The sequence below is a fragment of the Vanessa cardui genome, chromosome 25 (genome assembly GCF_905220365.1).
Source record: "Vanessa cardui chromosome 25, ilVanCard2.1, whole genome shotgun sequence".
Classification (NCBI taxonomy): Eukaryota; Metazoa; Arthropoda; class Insecta; order Lepidoptera; family Nymphalidae; genus Vanessa; species Vanessa cardui.
In genome coordinates this window covers 533,898-550,781 of record NC_061147.1, presented here as the reverse complement: position 1 = coordinate 550,781, position 16,884 = coordinate 533,898, and the positions used below count along the sequence as shown (strand labels likewise).

The 16,884-nt window shown below is 35.7% G+C and overlaps 2 protein-coding genes across 2 annotated transcripts; both read left to right on the top strand.

Moving 5' to 3' along the window:
* The first annotated feature begins 4,369 nt into the window (after positions 1 to 4,369).
* Positions 4,370 to 10,201, top strand: LOC124540503 (facilitated trehalose transporter Tret1-2 homolog). Its single transcript, XM_047118124.1, has 4 exons — positions 4,370 to 4,560; positions 7,915 to 8,050; positions 8,780 to 8,925; positions 9,005 to 10,201. Exons 1-4 carry the CDS (start codon positions 4,522 to 4,524, stop codon positions 10,184 to 10,186), a joined length of 1,503 nt encoding a protein of 500 aa, XP_046974080.1. The 5' UTR covers positions 4,370 to 4,521; the 3' UTR covers positions 10,187 to 10,201.
* Positions 10,202 to 10,586: 385 nt separating this feature from the next.
* On the top strand, positions 10,587 to 13,241 carry LOC124540527 (facilitated trehalose transporter Tret1-2 homolog). Its single transcript, XM_047118168.1, has 4 exons — positions 10,587 to 10,723; positions 11,191 to 11,326; positions 11,617 to 11,762; positions 11,930 to 13,241. Exons 1-4 carry the CDS (start codon positions 10,688 to 10,690, stop codon positions 13,103 to 13,105), a joined length of 1,494 nt encoding a protein of 497 aa, XP_046974124.1. The 5' UTR covers positions 10,587 to 10,687; the 3' UTR covers positions 13,106 to 13,241.
* Positions 13,242 to 16,884: the final 3,643 nt, after the last annotated feature.

Here is a 16,884-nt window from a genome sequence, read left to right as displayed (position 1 = left end):
AATATTTTTTTCGAAAATTACTTAAAGATGGGAGTATAAGTATGGAGTATTGAAATAGGCCTGTAATTACTGGGATCGCTTTTCCATTCTTAAAAAGTGGTAAGACTTTACTACATTTTAACAAGTTAGGAAATTAACCCGTGTTCAAGCTTTTGTTAAAAAATACTGCTATATACGGATCAATATCCTATATGACGTTATTAATGAATTTTACCTAACTATTTTTGAATATTGAGTGTTTTAAATACTTTTATAAAATCTAATGCAAAAACTGTTTCAAATGAAAAATCAATAACGCATTTAGAAACATTATTATTTAATAATCTAGCTGCATCTATTATGTATGCTATCAAAAAATCTATTAATCACGCAAGACAATTACTGAAAAAACCGGCTTTGAATACCACATCACTAGCCAATACAGATCCTTTTTTTTCTCGCTGGAAAGACGCATTACGCGCTTCCCCCACGCGATGGAAAGTGGGGGGGGGGTGGTACTCCCCGGAACTCTGGACGCCAAGTGCGCCCAAGTAAGCGGGGTTTACCCACTAAAAAACCAGCGGTACCCTCTCCATCTTTCGGCGGACGCCACGGTATCGCTTACACATGCTACCGTGACGTTAATGCTAACTAATATATGAGACTCGTTTAAATCGTGAAAATCGTTCTCCACTCTCGTTTCATATTTTACAAATATAATATACGTAGTAGTAAATCATATACGCGTGAATATGAAACGAGCGCCTCACTGTATCGTCGATCGCGTTAGACGCGATCGATTTTAGCGGTTAGACATAAGACAGCCAATACAGACCCAAGATATCAAGAAAATCAAGTCTATCGATATAATAATAAAATATATATAAGTAAAGACATGCTACAATATGAATATGTAGATCATATTGCTTTTAATTAAAATTAGATTTATATTTATATTCTTGCTCTCATGATTAGGCGCTATTAAAGAAAGAACTGCAAGAATACTTTGAACTTTTTATATTTATGTCATACCAGAGAGGATTAAGTACCTTAATTGATTATGATTATGATGATGATAATTCTATTAAAATAAAAATGACACAAAAAGATCATAGTTATTCAGTGTAAGGAATAAGGAATGTCAATGTTAGATGCGGCGACTAAGCAACTCATATTCGAATTATCAAAAAAATATGATAACAAATAATTTTATTAATTAAAATATTTAATCCCAATGAAAATCGTCCTACTCCATGGTATGTTTGTTCTGTATTTTTATGACAGGAACTCTTGTCATCTTTGAACGAACCTTAGGATAGACGACGACTATTTATCATTCATGAATGCTGATGACGCATAGTTACTGTAGCAAATATAAAAAAATACATACAAAAATAAGTTCCTTAAATCCCTAATAGGAATCAAGCTCAATGGAATTTCTGGAAAATTCAATGCGATTGATATTTCTCATGTGGTCATTAGTACCCATCCAACTTTTCACAGGTGTTAGTATTTTGAATAACTTGCTCTACCATTGATCTTGTCTTTAAACTTTAGTTGCATTGGAATATTTTAAAGAATATTTCCACGCATCAGAATTGAAAAATGTTTTCACTCTTCATTTAGTATTACCCCCATTAGTGAAAACGTATACAAAGTTGACATAACTAATTTTCAACTATAAATAGCCTAAAAATGTCTATATTCATATCGTACAGTATTGTAGAAGTACTACTTAGTATCGAATATTGTTGCCCTTAATTCTCTACAACTTGGTATTGATCTCAAAAGTAAGAAGATGTAGAGACCAATCCCATGGGAAAGTAATTATTAAAATAATAATCAAGCATGCTGTGCAAAGATGTCAAAGACATCGTGATTTTTGGTGTCTGGCTCTATTTTTGAGTCATTTAATTATTGGATATGTTAGTTAATCTTTCTTGAATTCTCGATGAACATTAAAAAAGAGTCGAGATGGCCCAGTGGTTAGAAGAGTCGAGATGGCCCAGTGGTTAGAACGCGTGCATCTTAACCGATGATTGCGGGTTCAAACCCAGGCAAGCACCGCTGGTTTATGTGCTTAATTTGTCTTTAAAATTCATCGCGTGCTCGGCGGTGAAGGAAAACATCGTGAGGAAACTTGCATGTGACAAATTTCATAGAAGTTCTGAAGAACCCGCATTGGAACAGCGTCGTGGTTCTTTGACCATTTCAAGCTTTTATAATATTGTGTGATTTGTCTAAAGTATTTAATGGTGTAGAACATGAAACATTTCTTTATAAGCTAATACTACGTTATTAAAGGTAAAGGTCACGATCTCATAGCTTCATACTTAAGTCAAAGAGTTAAACAAGCTTTCATTAATACAATGAGTTCTTCTGGATCTATGATAGAAATGGGTGTTCCACAAGGAATAATTTTGGGTCCCTTTCTATTTCTGGTATATACAAACGACCTTTCTTTTTAATGTGTATTTATGATTAAGTGTTGTTTGCTGTTCATACTGATTTTTGACCGTGACGATGCAAACAGTGCATTATTACAAATACAGGATTGACTTACAATAAAAAAAAATAGTTTTTTATGCAAACAAAAGTGCGTAGTTCACAGAATCATTTGAAGTAAAGTAATTTGAATAAAAAACGGATTCTAAACTTTGGTGGAGTAATCATTTATCCCTTGACACTAGACCTTCCCTAACAGGAAGACACAGCTTCGCAGCAAAAACGGTTAGAAAAGTTAGACAAGTGACTAACATTGGCATATTCTTTTGGGGTAACGTTACAGATATTTAATCTGGATAAATCCTTCTTGGGGTATCCGTTTCTTTAATAAATTTCCGCCCATGTATTGTATTTAACTAAAATATATTTTCATTTTGAACGTTGGAAAGGAGTAACCATTGAACTTCTTGCCGTTCTTCTAGGTTGAGTCTAAATCTCGAACCGTTGGTACCTTCATCGTGAGCTAATTATTAATTAATTCTAACGGCACATTAATTTAATTTTTATCTTAATTTTCTGTAGAGGCTGATTTTAATTTATAGCAAATAGCGCCGGTCTGTCAGAAGTAATCATGAATTTTGAAAAGGCGTCTTAAAGTAGTAAAGTAGTTTAATAGGTAAAAAGTCTCGCTTGCCCATAAACACTGTGATCAAAAAAGTAACAACAGCTAAAATACGGAGGCAGACTGTCAAAATGCTGACGAACCTGATGGTCCTCCTGTAGGTCACCACTGCTCGATGGGAATTAGGATGTTATGTTTTGCCAGTAACACTGGCTCAATCACTCTTCAAACAGGAAATCAAAAAAACTGAGCAATGCTGTTAGCGATACAATATATAGGTAACTGTGGTGGGATTGCATAATGCCTTACAAATAAAACAAGATACAGGATCGATGTGTAATTAAAGATAAAAATACAAATAAATTCAACAATATTAACTCGCTTATCATTAAAAACATTACAATAGCCAACGTAATCTATCGGTTTGTGATGACATACAAAAATGATATTTATAAAATAGAGGAAAAATAGCCATTTTACTTCGCGTACTCTCACACAATTGTATAGCTGTATGTATGTTCCTCTTGACAGTACCTATTGCTCAAATGTGTGCATACAAAGATAGCTGCATCCTCTATTTCTTAATTTATATTGACACAGAAGAAGAATGTGACATAATTGAAGAGTGATCTGGCACAGTCGACAGGCCGCACCTTAGTTTACTTACCGAAAAAAATATTATATTGACCCGATTCTTGACTTGAGCTTTTGGTCTCTGGACTAATGGTTAGTAATGAATTACTAACCATTAGCACAACTGGACCGTTAATTATAAATAGAACCTACCAAGCTACATGAAAAGTTACCACTCATTGCAAATACTACTATTAGGACTATCAGGGAAAACCAATATGAAACACAATGTTTGCTCCTGTTTATAAATTGCATGGAGCAATGTTTGCACCCACGGCTGGACACAACCTTCTTTCATGACATCCGACATGAAAACAATACTATCCGGTTAGAAAAGATAACAGTGAAAAAACCTGTGTATGCGCCTACTTTTGTGCACTATTAGGTATATGAATACCCCTTGAGAACGTCCGCTGTGGCTAAAATTGATCAGGAGGATTTTCTTATCAAATCAGTGTTTAAAGTTGTAAGAAATAACTAAATCCGAATTTATCGAATCTTGCATTTATGGTTTTATTACACTTTTAATGCACCAATAATAAAAATAATACACTTTAAAATATGTTTATTTAATTGGATACTAAATTATAGATAATATTGTCCTTCCGGGTTTGATCTGGCGTTTTAATTCAAAGGTGTTGACTGTGATACGCTGCGAAGCAGATAATATGATATCGGAAGATTAAAATTTGTATGGAAAAGTCTAATCTTTTCGCAGGTTGTAAATATTTCAGATTTAAAATATGTTTATGGCAATGAAGATCTAAAACGTTACTTTAAATAATTTATATAATATAGACGAATATATTCGTTTTAGTTTCGTTTAGTGCGTTTAGTTAACAATGGCTTTCAGTGACAATATTTCTCCCTTTATAAAGCAGGTAAGTAGTTTAATTATAATATACCTGTAATAGAATATTAGTACATTTTACGGAGATAGAATATTAACTCACTTATCACTTAAACTATATACCGTATGTGTTTATAAAATTATTTTACATATATTCGACAGACTGCAAAAGTGGTTTTTTATCATGCACCTGTATGGCCGTGATTGTAAAATGATTTGGACAGGCAATAAATTACAGACTTATTACTATAAATTATTTTAATTACAATATAAACAACTATAGGCTGACTTATGTTTGCCTAGCAATTAATTAGATCGGGGTCTAAAAAGTTGTAAATATAACAACTTAAAAAAGCTGCCTATCATGACAGCATAGCAAATTTTAGCTGCATTATCCTCCAAAAATGAACCAGATCCTTTTCATTAGTACTGGCTAAAACCAGATATGATATATTCTACAAAGGTTTTTGTTTTATTACTAAAATATTTGCTCGGATTTAATTGTCCGGTGTGCTCAAGAAGACAGTATTTCCGTCGGCCCATCGCCTAAAACTATACAAGGTGCAAATTCGGCCCCACATGAAATACTACTCTCGCCACTGGGCCGGTGGTCCCTAGTACCAGCTTTTTTTCCGCTGGAAAAACGCTTTACGCGCTTCCCTTACGTGATGGAAAGTGGGGGGGGGGGCAGTGGGACTCCCCGAACCTGAACCTGAACGCCGATTGCGCCCAAGCACACCGGGTTTACCCACTAAAAAACCAGCGCTACCGTGACGCCCTGACGGTCGGCCCGCCTATACGGGCCTTCAACAGCTAGGGGGGATTCCCAGGGTACTGGGACCCCTCCTGGTCCCTACGGCGCCTATTGAGGCGGAAGGAGAAGGTCGTCTTCTGTGGAGCGAGTCAGCGGCGGCATTCTCTTCCCACTCCCGCTCCGCTGCTTCCTTCTGCGACATGACATTTTCGCAGAAGGAGCGCATCTTTGACCAGCACCCCTCTATACCGAGCGTGGCGTTGATAACGCTCGGCAGCGGGAGGTCTCCGCCCATATTCGCCGCAAGGATGTGCCCCCACGCAGCACACTCGTACAGGGTGTGGTACGCCGTGTCCACTGGCGCACCACACTCGTGGCAGGAGGGTGAATCCTTCCGCCGCGCTATCCCGTGCAGGTACTTACCGAAGCATCCGTATCCGGTAAGTACCTGCGTCATTCTGTACGACAGTGTGCCGTGTTTCCTCTCGACCCAGCGACTCAAGTGGGGACGGATCGCCTCCACTGTCGCTAGGCCCGCCATGGGAGACCCCAGATCCTCCTGCCCTGATCCTCCCGATCTCCGCCGACCCTGGACGGTCGCCGCGGTCCCTCGCCTCGACCCGGAACCGGTACACTTCCGCGAGCACCTCCACCTGGAGCTCCCAGGGCGGATCGCCCGCGAGAAGTGTCGCCGCAGTCCAAGACACCGTACGGTACCCTCCGATGCCTCTCACCGCTATGACCCTCTGCGGCTTTCGCAGCAGGGCCCGATTTTTAGCGGTGAGGGCGTCTATCCAGATCGGGGCCCCGTACAGTGCCATTTCCTTGGCCTTGTGTATCGCCAGCTGCAGCTCTTTTTTCAGCTGGCGATAGGCGTCCAGCAACTGTCCCTCCAGATCCGTGTCGAGGCCGTTGCGTCTTCGACAGCGGACGTAGGCCCTCCGTGCCCGACAGTACGTCGCGCGAAGGTCGGCGATTTCGGGCGACCACCAGTATACGTGCCGGCGCGGAACTCTGCGCCGGGTCCGAGGCATGACTGCATCGCAGACTTCCTTGAGTGAACTGCGCATACGGCCTGCTAGCTCCTCTGTCCCTACTAACAACTACTTCGACCGTATCCTACGCAGAGTAGCTCGAATTATCGACAATCAAGCCCTTTCCGATCAGCTTGAGCCCTTGGCTTTACGTAGAGATGTTGGATCACTCTGCATCTTCTACCGAATTTTTCACGGGAAAATGATCCGAGGAATTGTTTGGATTAATCTCGGCTGCCGAATTTCTACTTCGGACATCTCAATTCGAAATATTACCTTCGGACAACGGATTTTCTACCTCGCACAACCACTCTGTGGTAGCAGCTTTCCATCAGATGAGCCTCCTGCTCGTTTGCCCCCTATAACATACAAAAAATAGTAGATTCGAAGCTTGTCCATTTCAATACTAGTCACTCTCTTATACATAGAAGGATTCAGAGTGGTTTACCCTACTTGACCAGTTGTGGGTAGATTTTTGCAAACTGACACACAACATTTTATTTTGCTTTAGACTGCACACACATTAGTGCCACACTAACCGTACCACACTAGCCGTGTAAAATAATGCTAGCTAAAAAGTGTAATAAGAATAGATATCAGGTCAGATGCTTTTGAATCTGTCATTAGCACTTTACATATAAACTTTTTATTACTATGCAATATATTTATATTAACAAAGTATATCCTAAAAATCAAAGTACGCCGAACGGTCTGGCTACATGACATGCTCATTAGTGCAAGCGTACCATTCGGTATTGTTTTGTTGCAAAAATGATAAGACCTATTACACAATACAAGATTAAAATTATATATGATCGATGATAAAAACTCGCGAAACACATTATCTTTGATTTCCATATACAATACATATTATAGATATTGATAACACGAAACTATTTAGTTACGCTGATCCCGTAATCGCCACGTCTCATGTTAGAAGTTTGTTATTTTATTTCAGCACGCTGGTATAATACTGGCCGATGATTACTTAGGTCGAATTTTAAACACAATGTTACCAAATAAAAATACAGTGATACTTCCTGGGTTTGGACCTGCAATAATCAATTTTGATTCAAGTATTCTAAGCACAGAACCAACTCGGCTTATATAGCGTGATTTCTTAATAAGGGCATTTAAATAAAGACAGAGAGAGAAAGAGAGGGTTAAAGATAGAGATACCATGAATACATATATATAAATATGATACGTCATTTCAGCATTGTGCAGATTTTCACGCACTTTTTTCGGCAGTCTACAACATGATATTCATTTTGTAGACTTTACTTCTATACTTCTATCAAATTTATCTATTGAATGCAAAAATAACTCTGCTCCGCTCTGTTGCTATTTCACGGACAGAGTACTGAAACGCATCTGATGAAAATTGGTATGCAGCAAGCTTGAATTCCAAAGAAGAGCTTAGGCTACTTTTATATGCCTAACAGATCACGATCATCCCCCTTTAATATGAGCAAAGTTGCGGGCGACAATTCGTTCTAAACATTTAACATGTGTTGCTGGCTCGTGCTATTTTTATGTTGTCATCATGTGAACAGATTGTCAATAGAATATTCAGTATCTTCGTTCTTTGTTCCAGTGTTTCGTAACCGCAGCCGTGGGAATAAATATAATAGGTTTCGGCTGCATCTTGGGTTTCCCAGCCATCCTGCTGCCCCAACTGAAAACCCCGGATACGCCCATTCTGTTAACAAAGGGATCCGAGTCATGGATTGGTAAGAAGCTTATTGCCGTCAAGTCTTTGGCCGTATTAGACCGATATAAATTAATTATTTTAAATATTGTATACTATGAATAATACGTAATCTACTGCAATATGACATATTACTGTGTTAATTAGGTGAGTTGTGTTTGTGACTTTCGTGTGAACCCGCTCTACACCATTAAAAGGACTCCATGTAATTAACTACATTACTTCGTACGTCGCTTTTATATTACTCCACCTTACTGCAATTTATTTAAAATAAAAACATTTCGAATCTTGAATTCATAGACTACAGGCCCATGTCCAAAAAATGGATGGGTCATATGAACCACCAGGTGAAGTATATAGGACGATATAAGAGCATAAAATAATAAGATTCAGCTCTATGCCGTCACTTGTAAGCTGTTTATGCTCTTATATCGTGGGCCTGTAATCTATCAGTATTCGTGTTTAAAGCCCATGTATACTATTAACTTGAGTCATTTACTTCAAAATTGTTAACATAAAACGAGCCTTTAAACATTTAAGATATTTATTCTTTATAGAATTTTCGAGTTTTAACCCTGATCTCACAAGTCCAGTCAGGTTATAACCACTAATTATAAAACTCGGTGTTTTGACTGAGCAAAAGCAAAAACAGTATGTTTTATCTGTATGTTTTATCTAGCAAAAGAATGAATGTAATATACAAAAATAGCTAATTAATGTTTATCAATGAAATAAACAAGTTTTACCTTAGTTGCAGTGTTGGCTCTAAGTGTACTCGCCGGCAACTTCATATCCCCACCGTTTATGGACCGTCTTGGACGCAAGATGTCGCATTACGTGCTCACCGCCATTTTCTTAATAGGCTGGTTCATCATAACAATGGCAACCAGTGTTGAGGTAACTCTTGGTCTATACTTATTACTCTATTTTTATTTAATCAATATGCTTTTCATAAATTGTTTATATTCATTTCCAGGCTTTGATCGTTGGAAGAATCTTACAAGGAGTCGCTGGTGGTATTCTGTCAACTTTACGATCTATACTAATTGGCGAATACACCAGTCCGTCAAATCGTGGAGCTTTTCTGACTATAGTATCCCTGTCACAAGCTTTTGGTATATTTTTAGTCCATCTCATTGGGTCCTTCCTGAGCTGGCAGCAGACTGCATTTGTATGCGTATTTTTTCCGTTTATAAGTCTTGTTATGATAATTTACACACCGGAATCTCCAAGTTGGTTAGTATCTAAAGGCAGATTTGATGAATGCAGACAAGTATTTAGATGGTTAAGAGGAAACAATGAAGACGACGAACTAGAAGATATGATTGAAGCTAGAGTCGCTTTTGAACAGGCCGCTGTTAAAGAAAACAAGAACCGAAATTGGTTCGCCAAATTGTATACAATAATTCGAAAGAGAGAGTTCTATAAACCGATTATTATCATGATCCACAGCAATGTGTTATTGCAATTCTCGGGTGGACCTACATTATCATCTTACTCCACAGTAATTATGAGCCTCCTAATGGGACCAGAAGCAAACGCATATTTTTGGATGGTCTTTATAGATACTCAAAGAATTATTTTTAATACGATAGCTATTTTTATCATCAACAAGACTAAACGGAGAGTAATGATCTTCACCACGGGGTTGCTATCCGTGGGAAGTCATTTTGCAATTGCAATCTATGGGTACTGCAGAACTCATGGTTGGGGATATGGTGCTGTGTGGCTACCAGCTATGTTGATCAATCTGCAATACTTGGCGGTGGCGGTAGGTACTGTGCCAATGCCTCAAGTTATAGGTGGAGAGGTATTCGCTCTGCAATATAGGAGTATAGGCGGTACTATTAGTCAGGCAGCAGGGGGAGTGGCGATGTTTTTGGCTCTAAAGACATTTCCCACATTGGTAGATGAAGTTGGATTACACGGTACATACACATTTTATGGTGCTGTTTTGTTAGCAAACTTAGTAATTGTTTTAATTCTGCTGCCAGAGACGAAAGGAAAGACTCTACAACAAATAGAGAACGAGTTCCGAGGCCGACCGATTAAACTAGAGGAGCTAGAAGCCAAACAGTCACTGCAGTCAAACCCGATTGAAATTTACGAAAGAAAGATGTCGGAGAGGAGATGCAGTAACCCCGTCCTACTAACTTAATAAATATTAACAGTATTGTAGAATTAATAAAACGAAATAAAATATTTTTTTACGAGCATGTGACTTTTATTCATCTTATACCATCTTTTTTTAAATCAATCATAAAACTGTTACATAATAAACCATATAAATTTAAAGTGTTTGAATTATTTTAAAAAATAATAATAATTGGTAACATATAAAAATTAATTGGTAACTACACTTTCTCTTAGCAAATTAATCAACACTCAACATCCGAAAAACAGCATCGTTAGCAACGAATGCTATATTCACTGCATGAGAAAGCAAATAGATATTTTCGCAGTCTAAATTGAATAAAATATAAGATGTGATTGGCAGCTGCTCATCGATAAATCGATATCGAAAGATTAAATTTAGTTTTGGAGCGATAAACTTTTAGCACACAAATTATTTAGTTTTGAACTAGGCACTTCCTAGACTTAACAAAATGTTGATAACTTGAATGTTTTATTAATCGTGTTTTAAATTTGAAAAATAGAAATGGAACAGACAAATATTACTCCGTTTACGAAACAGGTACGTTCAAAATAGATATTTACGAAATGATTAGGAATATGTATGAATATTGAACAGCATTTGCTGAAGTACTGTACGATTGAAAATTTTAAATATTGATGGGTTTCCTTCCCATTGTTTGACGACCAGCCTGACGCTCCACTCAAAAAACTCTAGGGTAGGGCAGACAAGACTGTTGCGAGTACGCATTCTTGGCTTGGGCTATTCGGTCCTATGACAATTTTCTGTTTTAGTAGAAAAAAAAAATGTACATTTTCTCATGCCTAATAAATATTCACGAAAAAGTTTTTTTAAATAATAAAAAACATCTTCTTTTCTAAACTTGACCTTGAAAATGAGATAGGTAAAATACATAAATAAATGAGATTTCAAGGAAATGTCCGGTATCACCTTTTTGGAACTGTATCCCAATCTGAGGCCATTTGGAGACAGTTTAATGTATAGGTACTTAAATTATTCTGTTTTAGTGCTTCGTGACAACAGCTGTGGGTATAAATATAATAGGTTTCGGTAGTGCTATTGGCTTCCCGGCTATTCTGCTGCCACAGCTGAAGGAAACAAACAGTTCTATTCCACTCACAAAGGAGTCAGAATCATGGATTGGTAAGTCTCATACTTATAAACTTTAAACCAAAAGTAGGATAATTCATCACTAAAATAAAGAACTCATGTGTATACACAATATATACCTTTTGTAAATGAGTTAGACAGTAAGTGTATAGAACTTGTTAAAAAACCTTCGTGTCTTTATGAGTTATTAAATATATATATTTATTTATTTATTTTATGTCCGTTGTGAGCCTTATTATCCAGTAATTAAACAATACTCTTCTCTACTACTAAGTACCTCTTTCCACAAGAAATCTCATGCATTTACGTCTTATACTTTTTAGCGGCAATTATGGCTTTGAGTATGCTCGCTGGAAACCTTATGACTCCGCCCATAATGGACAGACTCGGGCGCAAGGCGGCTCATTACGCTCTCACCGTCCTTTCTTTGATAGGCTGGTACATCACTATTATGGCCACAAGTGTTGAGGTATCTTAATGAAATATTATTTAGTATCTTAATTAGTTTTAATTAAATTATCTTGAAATATCATTGATATAAAATCTATTTTACTTAAATTATTCTATTATATAGCTTTACAATAGAATAATTAATGAGTAATTTACATAGTAAAGTATGTTTTATAAAATTTTCAGGCCTTGATAATTGGAAGAATGATGCTGGGCATCGCAGGCGGTCTGCTGACAACACTGCGGTCTGTTCTCATCGGAGAGTACACGAGTCCTCGAAATCGTGGTGCCTTCCTCACCACAGTGTCCCTTACACAAGCGTTTGGCATATTTTTCGTACATCTCATTGGATCACTGCTGAGCTGGCAAAAGACTGCTCTCATATGCGTTTTCTTCCCGTTTGCAAGTTTAGTCATGATAATGTATACACCAGAATCTCCAAGTTGGCTGCTTACTAAAGGCAGATACGATGAATGTAGACGCGTTTTCAGATGGTTAAGAGGAACGGAAGAAGATGAAGAGCTAGAAGACATGATAAAGGCAAGGCTAGCCTTTGAGCAAGCAACTATCAAAGATCATGGAGTCAATTGGTTTGCAAAGTTATTAAGAATAATACGAAAGCGGGAATTCTATAAGCCTATCATGATTATGATTCACAGCAACACTATGATGCAATTTTCTGGCGGTACCACCATGGCCGCTTATTCCACAGTCATTATCAGTCTCTTGATGGGATCGACTGCAAATGCACATTTTTGGATGGTATTTTTGGATACACAAAGAATTATTTGCAACACCTTCGCTATTTATATCATTAACAGAACTAGAAGACGAGTGATGGTACTCACTACAGGAGTCCTCTCCGTAGCGAGTCATTTTGCCATCGCCATTTTCGTATACTGTAAAATCCATGGATGGGAATATGACGCTATCTGGTTACCAGCGCTGTTAATCAATCTTCAGTTCTTAGCAGTAGCGGTTGGTACTGTCCCAATGCCACAAGTGATCGGTGGAGAAGTGTTCCCTTTGGAGTACAGGAGTATCGGAGGAACTATCAGTTTGGCGACAGGTGGAGGGGTCATGTTTTTGGCATTGAAGACATTTCCCGAATTAATAGATAAAACTGGTTTACATGGTACGTACACGATTTACGGTGGCATTTTATTGGCTAATTTGATAATCGTGTTAATATTGCTACCAGAGACGAAGGGAAAGACTCTTCAGCAAATAGAAGACGAATTTCGAGGAAGACCGCTCAGGATTGAAGAGTTAGAAGCAAAACAGTCACTGCAATCAAATCCAGTAGAAATATACAAACGGAAGATGTCAGAAAGGAGGTGCAGTAGTCCTGTACTGTTATAAACTTGTACTTAAATTCTTTTTTTAAATGTTTGTTTTTTTTTTAAATAAACATAAGGATATAAAGAAAAAGCATAAGTATTTTTTCAATAATTCTCTATATTATTTGGTACACATAACCGTCTCGCTGTCCAACCGTACTCGGTGAAGTGAGCTTTCAAACTGTCAACAATATAATATCAACATTAAAAGTTAAATAATCACTAACGCTCGGCTCACCGGTTCACTTGCACAGCTGACATCTTAACTAATATCTGTACATTATGCTAATGTTTATACATTCATGCTGGAATTATTTTTAACATCAGATCAGAAACAAACCTCAAAGTGACATATAAATAAAAAACAAGCTTTTTACTTGTACAATTTGGATTCACATTATAAATCTGGATGCATACGGAAGTGTTTATGATCTATCTGTGAAAAAATTGAATTTTTAAAATTTAGTACAAGTGAGAAAATAAATTCATTTTTTATTTCGTCGAATATATTTTATACAATTTTTTTATTTCGATTTACAAATCTGTACACACCCTTATAGACTGAAGTAATAATGAACTTTATGTACAGGGCATTAAGTTCACTTTACACTACATATTTATACTGAAGCAGAGATCGAACAATGGACCGTCTTAACTAACGAATTACAGCCATCTTGTAAATAAATAACGCAAAACTGTGTACCTTAATGATATTAAATATAAAAGTATTTTTCTTAATGATTATAATTCCGTTTTAAAATATCTTAAAAATCCGCATTTTGTCGTAGAAACACTCCAAAGTGTCGATTGTTTCTTAATGAAATAATATAATCGGATCCCATTAGGTGATCACAACATTGGTTAAGTGGCTGTTCGCCTACATTTCAATCGTGTCTAACGACAGTCTAGTTGCGCACTAATAGAAACCAATTTATAAAAATTTGTCTTAAAGATGTCCAAAATGCATCTTGAAAATTCAAATCCACAAAATTAAATCGTACCAAACACGTACAATAAAATTCTTAATTTTTAAGAAGCCATTAAATTTATAGACATTTTATAAACTTATCTCTGACAAAGTTGAGATTATTAGCAAATAATTAATAATAATAGTACATTAAAATTAAAACATCTGTTTCGTAGCTGAAGTAGAACCATAATTATCATTTGTACATTATTTCCATAATATTTAACAATTGGGAGGACGGTGTAGCGTTGTTAGTCGTCCTCAATGCTGTTCCAATGATGTTAAATATATTGTACACAAATGTTTCGATTACACTAATTTAATAGCACTAGAATATCCGAAATTATGAACAAAGTAAATACTCAACGCTCATTGGTCGTATTCCGTCATCGAATGCCATGGACCAATGACCATTCAGTTTCAAATCAAATTACTTCATCTGACTTTGACCAGCATTTTTGTGTACAACAGATTTAACTCTACGAGACTGCAGTGAGGTACCATATTATAAGTTGACTTATTTGTTAATAATAATTAACATTTACCAACATAAAGACACTGCCTTCCCTATTCAAAAAAACAATAAGTTAATTTAGGAATCATAACACTGTTGTTAAATTTATTAATTTGTTTAAATTTGTATCCAGTATAAAAATTACTTTTTTAATATTGCCAAGAGATTTTAAAATTAAAAGGAGATGGTATTGTTAATATGGATTTATTAAATAGACAAATTTCAAATTACAACAATGTTTACATACAGTTTGAAACAGAAGCACTTGGGGGTGATTCTTTACAATGTTGAAACGATACAAACACAAGAACAACAGGCTGCATACTTCATGCCCGGACAAATGACGCTTACAAACATTATGGTAACATTTATCAAAGCAATCCATACAAAACCCGCACACACTCTACTTACAAAATTCAAGTTCTAAATACAATAGAAAAATTTCCTATAGATTTTCGTTTTAAAAAAATATTTACAAAATTTTGATGACCGTACGTACTCTCTTATCAAAACCTTTTTTATAAAAAACACGGACATTTCTGACATTTGCTCTCTTTAATGTGACAACTGTCGTTTTTAAATTTCGAACAGCGCTGCCATCTTGGAAATGTCACGTCATTACATACTATACAAACATCACAAATCGTTTTAAAGAACTGGTTTTAGACGTTCTTTATTGGAAACGTTCCATTTTGTCTTCATTAGCATTACATTTCTCTCAATCGTAATATTACTTCCTAGAATTAAAAAAAAGTCAAATTTAATACCTACCCCCACCATACAACTTTTTTGTTCTGCCTAAAACAGTATGTTACCGGCGACATTGCATCAAAGCACTTATTTTTCACAGTAACACTTCTTGCATAGAACTCTTCACACATTTGTTTCGTCCAATACTCAACTTAATTAAAATAAATCAACAGGTTTTCCTAGAAGGTGCCTTTATTAACTGAAAGAAATATGTTAACGGCCATTTTTTCTTTTATTAAATTCCATAAATTGTTCCTATTCCCTTTCAACGGTCTGGAAGAGGAAAGTCTGTCTACATACAACACTGATTACTATATTTGAGTGAGTTTAAAAGTAAGTGGTCACTAAATATTTTCGAGGTCATATAAGAGAGTAACTAACTTGAGAAATCAAAATGACAATATATTATTAAGTTTCAATGAGTTGATGTTTTTTTTTTTAAATTCCTTATTCCAAATGGACCTACATTATTTAGGATTCTGTCGACTAATGCAAAATACAAAGTTTCAATTGGTCTCAAAGTCATAATTAAATTTACAAGTTAATTCAACAATTCATGAAAATGCTTTCAATGAAGTTTATACATTTTCAAGTTCATGCCAACGCCATTACTCTCCTATACGAACTCTCATCTAAACACCGATGTAACAATAATTTTAAATTGTAACGAACAACATGTATTTACTCTATGAACTGTCAAAATTGACAAAATGCCAACAACTAACAGCGTTTCTTCACTGGACGTAAAACATTTAACATATACGCAATAATTCGTTTATAATTTTGTAGATGAAATATTGATTCTTTCAATTAACTACTTTTAATGTTTACTAAGTCTGTTGATGCCCATTAAAGACAATTAAAAATGCTCCCAAAAATACACTCATAGTTGCTTAAAGCGTTTTGGAACTTGTGGCATACAGTATATTTTAATTCATTATGATCAAACTCGGAAAAATACATTTTTTGGTGTAATTTTCCGCCCTATTTGTTTCATTGTGCTCAAGAGCTAGCAACATTTACTTTTTCAATGATTTATATAAATAAATATTCGTCCTTTTTTTCATGCAAAATATTACTTAATAATATTTGTGCTATTTTAAGTGCAAATTGAATTCTTATACATTCAGTTTTGTAAAGTTAAATGTTTAAACATATATTAAATGAATTTTTTTGAACATTATATTCAATTTTAATTTTGACGATAATTGTGCAATAACTCGTCTTGTGAAACACTCATATTTTAAAATACTTAATATTGTATCAAGTGAGACAAAATTAATAATTTTTGGTTTTTGTTTACGTTATTGACAAGTCTTAATGTAATATTTTTTTTTTCAACTGAATTAAATTAACTACTTGTTTTTAATACACTGTATATTGTTTGTCTGTCAAATTAATAAAAAAATCATACTCAGGTGGTTTACCCAATAAATGATCCTATGCCCATGACATAATCAAATATCAAAGGCACGAACTTTTGCCTTCTTGATAGTATTATACAATTTCATGACAACTTATACAAACGTAACATGAGATTTAAAAATGCATATTTCACCATAACGGCAAA

Excerpts from the sequence above, each read along its gene's own strand:
- LOC124540503 (XM_047118124.1), top strand. The coding sequence starts at position 4,522 with ATGGCTTTCAGTGACAATATTTCTCCCTTTATAAAGCAG. Across the intron at positions 8,051-8,779 it reads GGGATCCGAGTCATGGATTG|TTGCAGTGTTGGCTCTAAGT; the intron begins GTAAGAAGCTTA and ends GTTTTACCTTAG. Across the intron at positions 8,926-9,004 it reads CAATGGCAACCAGTGTTGAG|GCTTTGATCGTTGGAAGAAT; the intron begins GTAACTCTTGGT and ends ATTCATTTCCAG.
- LOC124540527 (XM_047118168.1), top strand. The coding sequence starts at position 10,688 with ATGGAACAGACAAATATTACTCCGTTTACGAAACAG. Across the intron at positions 11,327-11,616 it reads GGAGTCAGAATCATGGATTG|CGGCAATTATGGCTTTGAGT; the intron begins GTAAGTCTCATA and ends TATACTTTTTAG. Across the intron at positions 11,763-11,929 it reads TTATGGCCACAAGTGTTGAG|GCCTTGATAATTGGAAGAAT; the intron begins GTATCTTAATGA and ends TAAAATTTTCAG.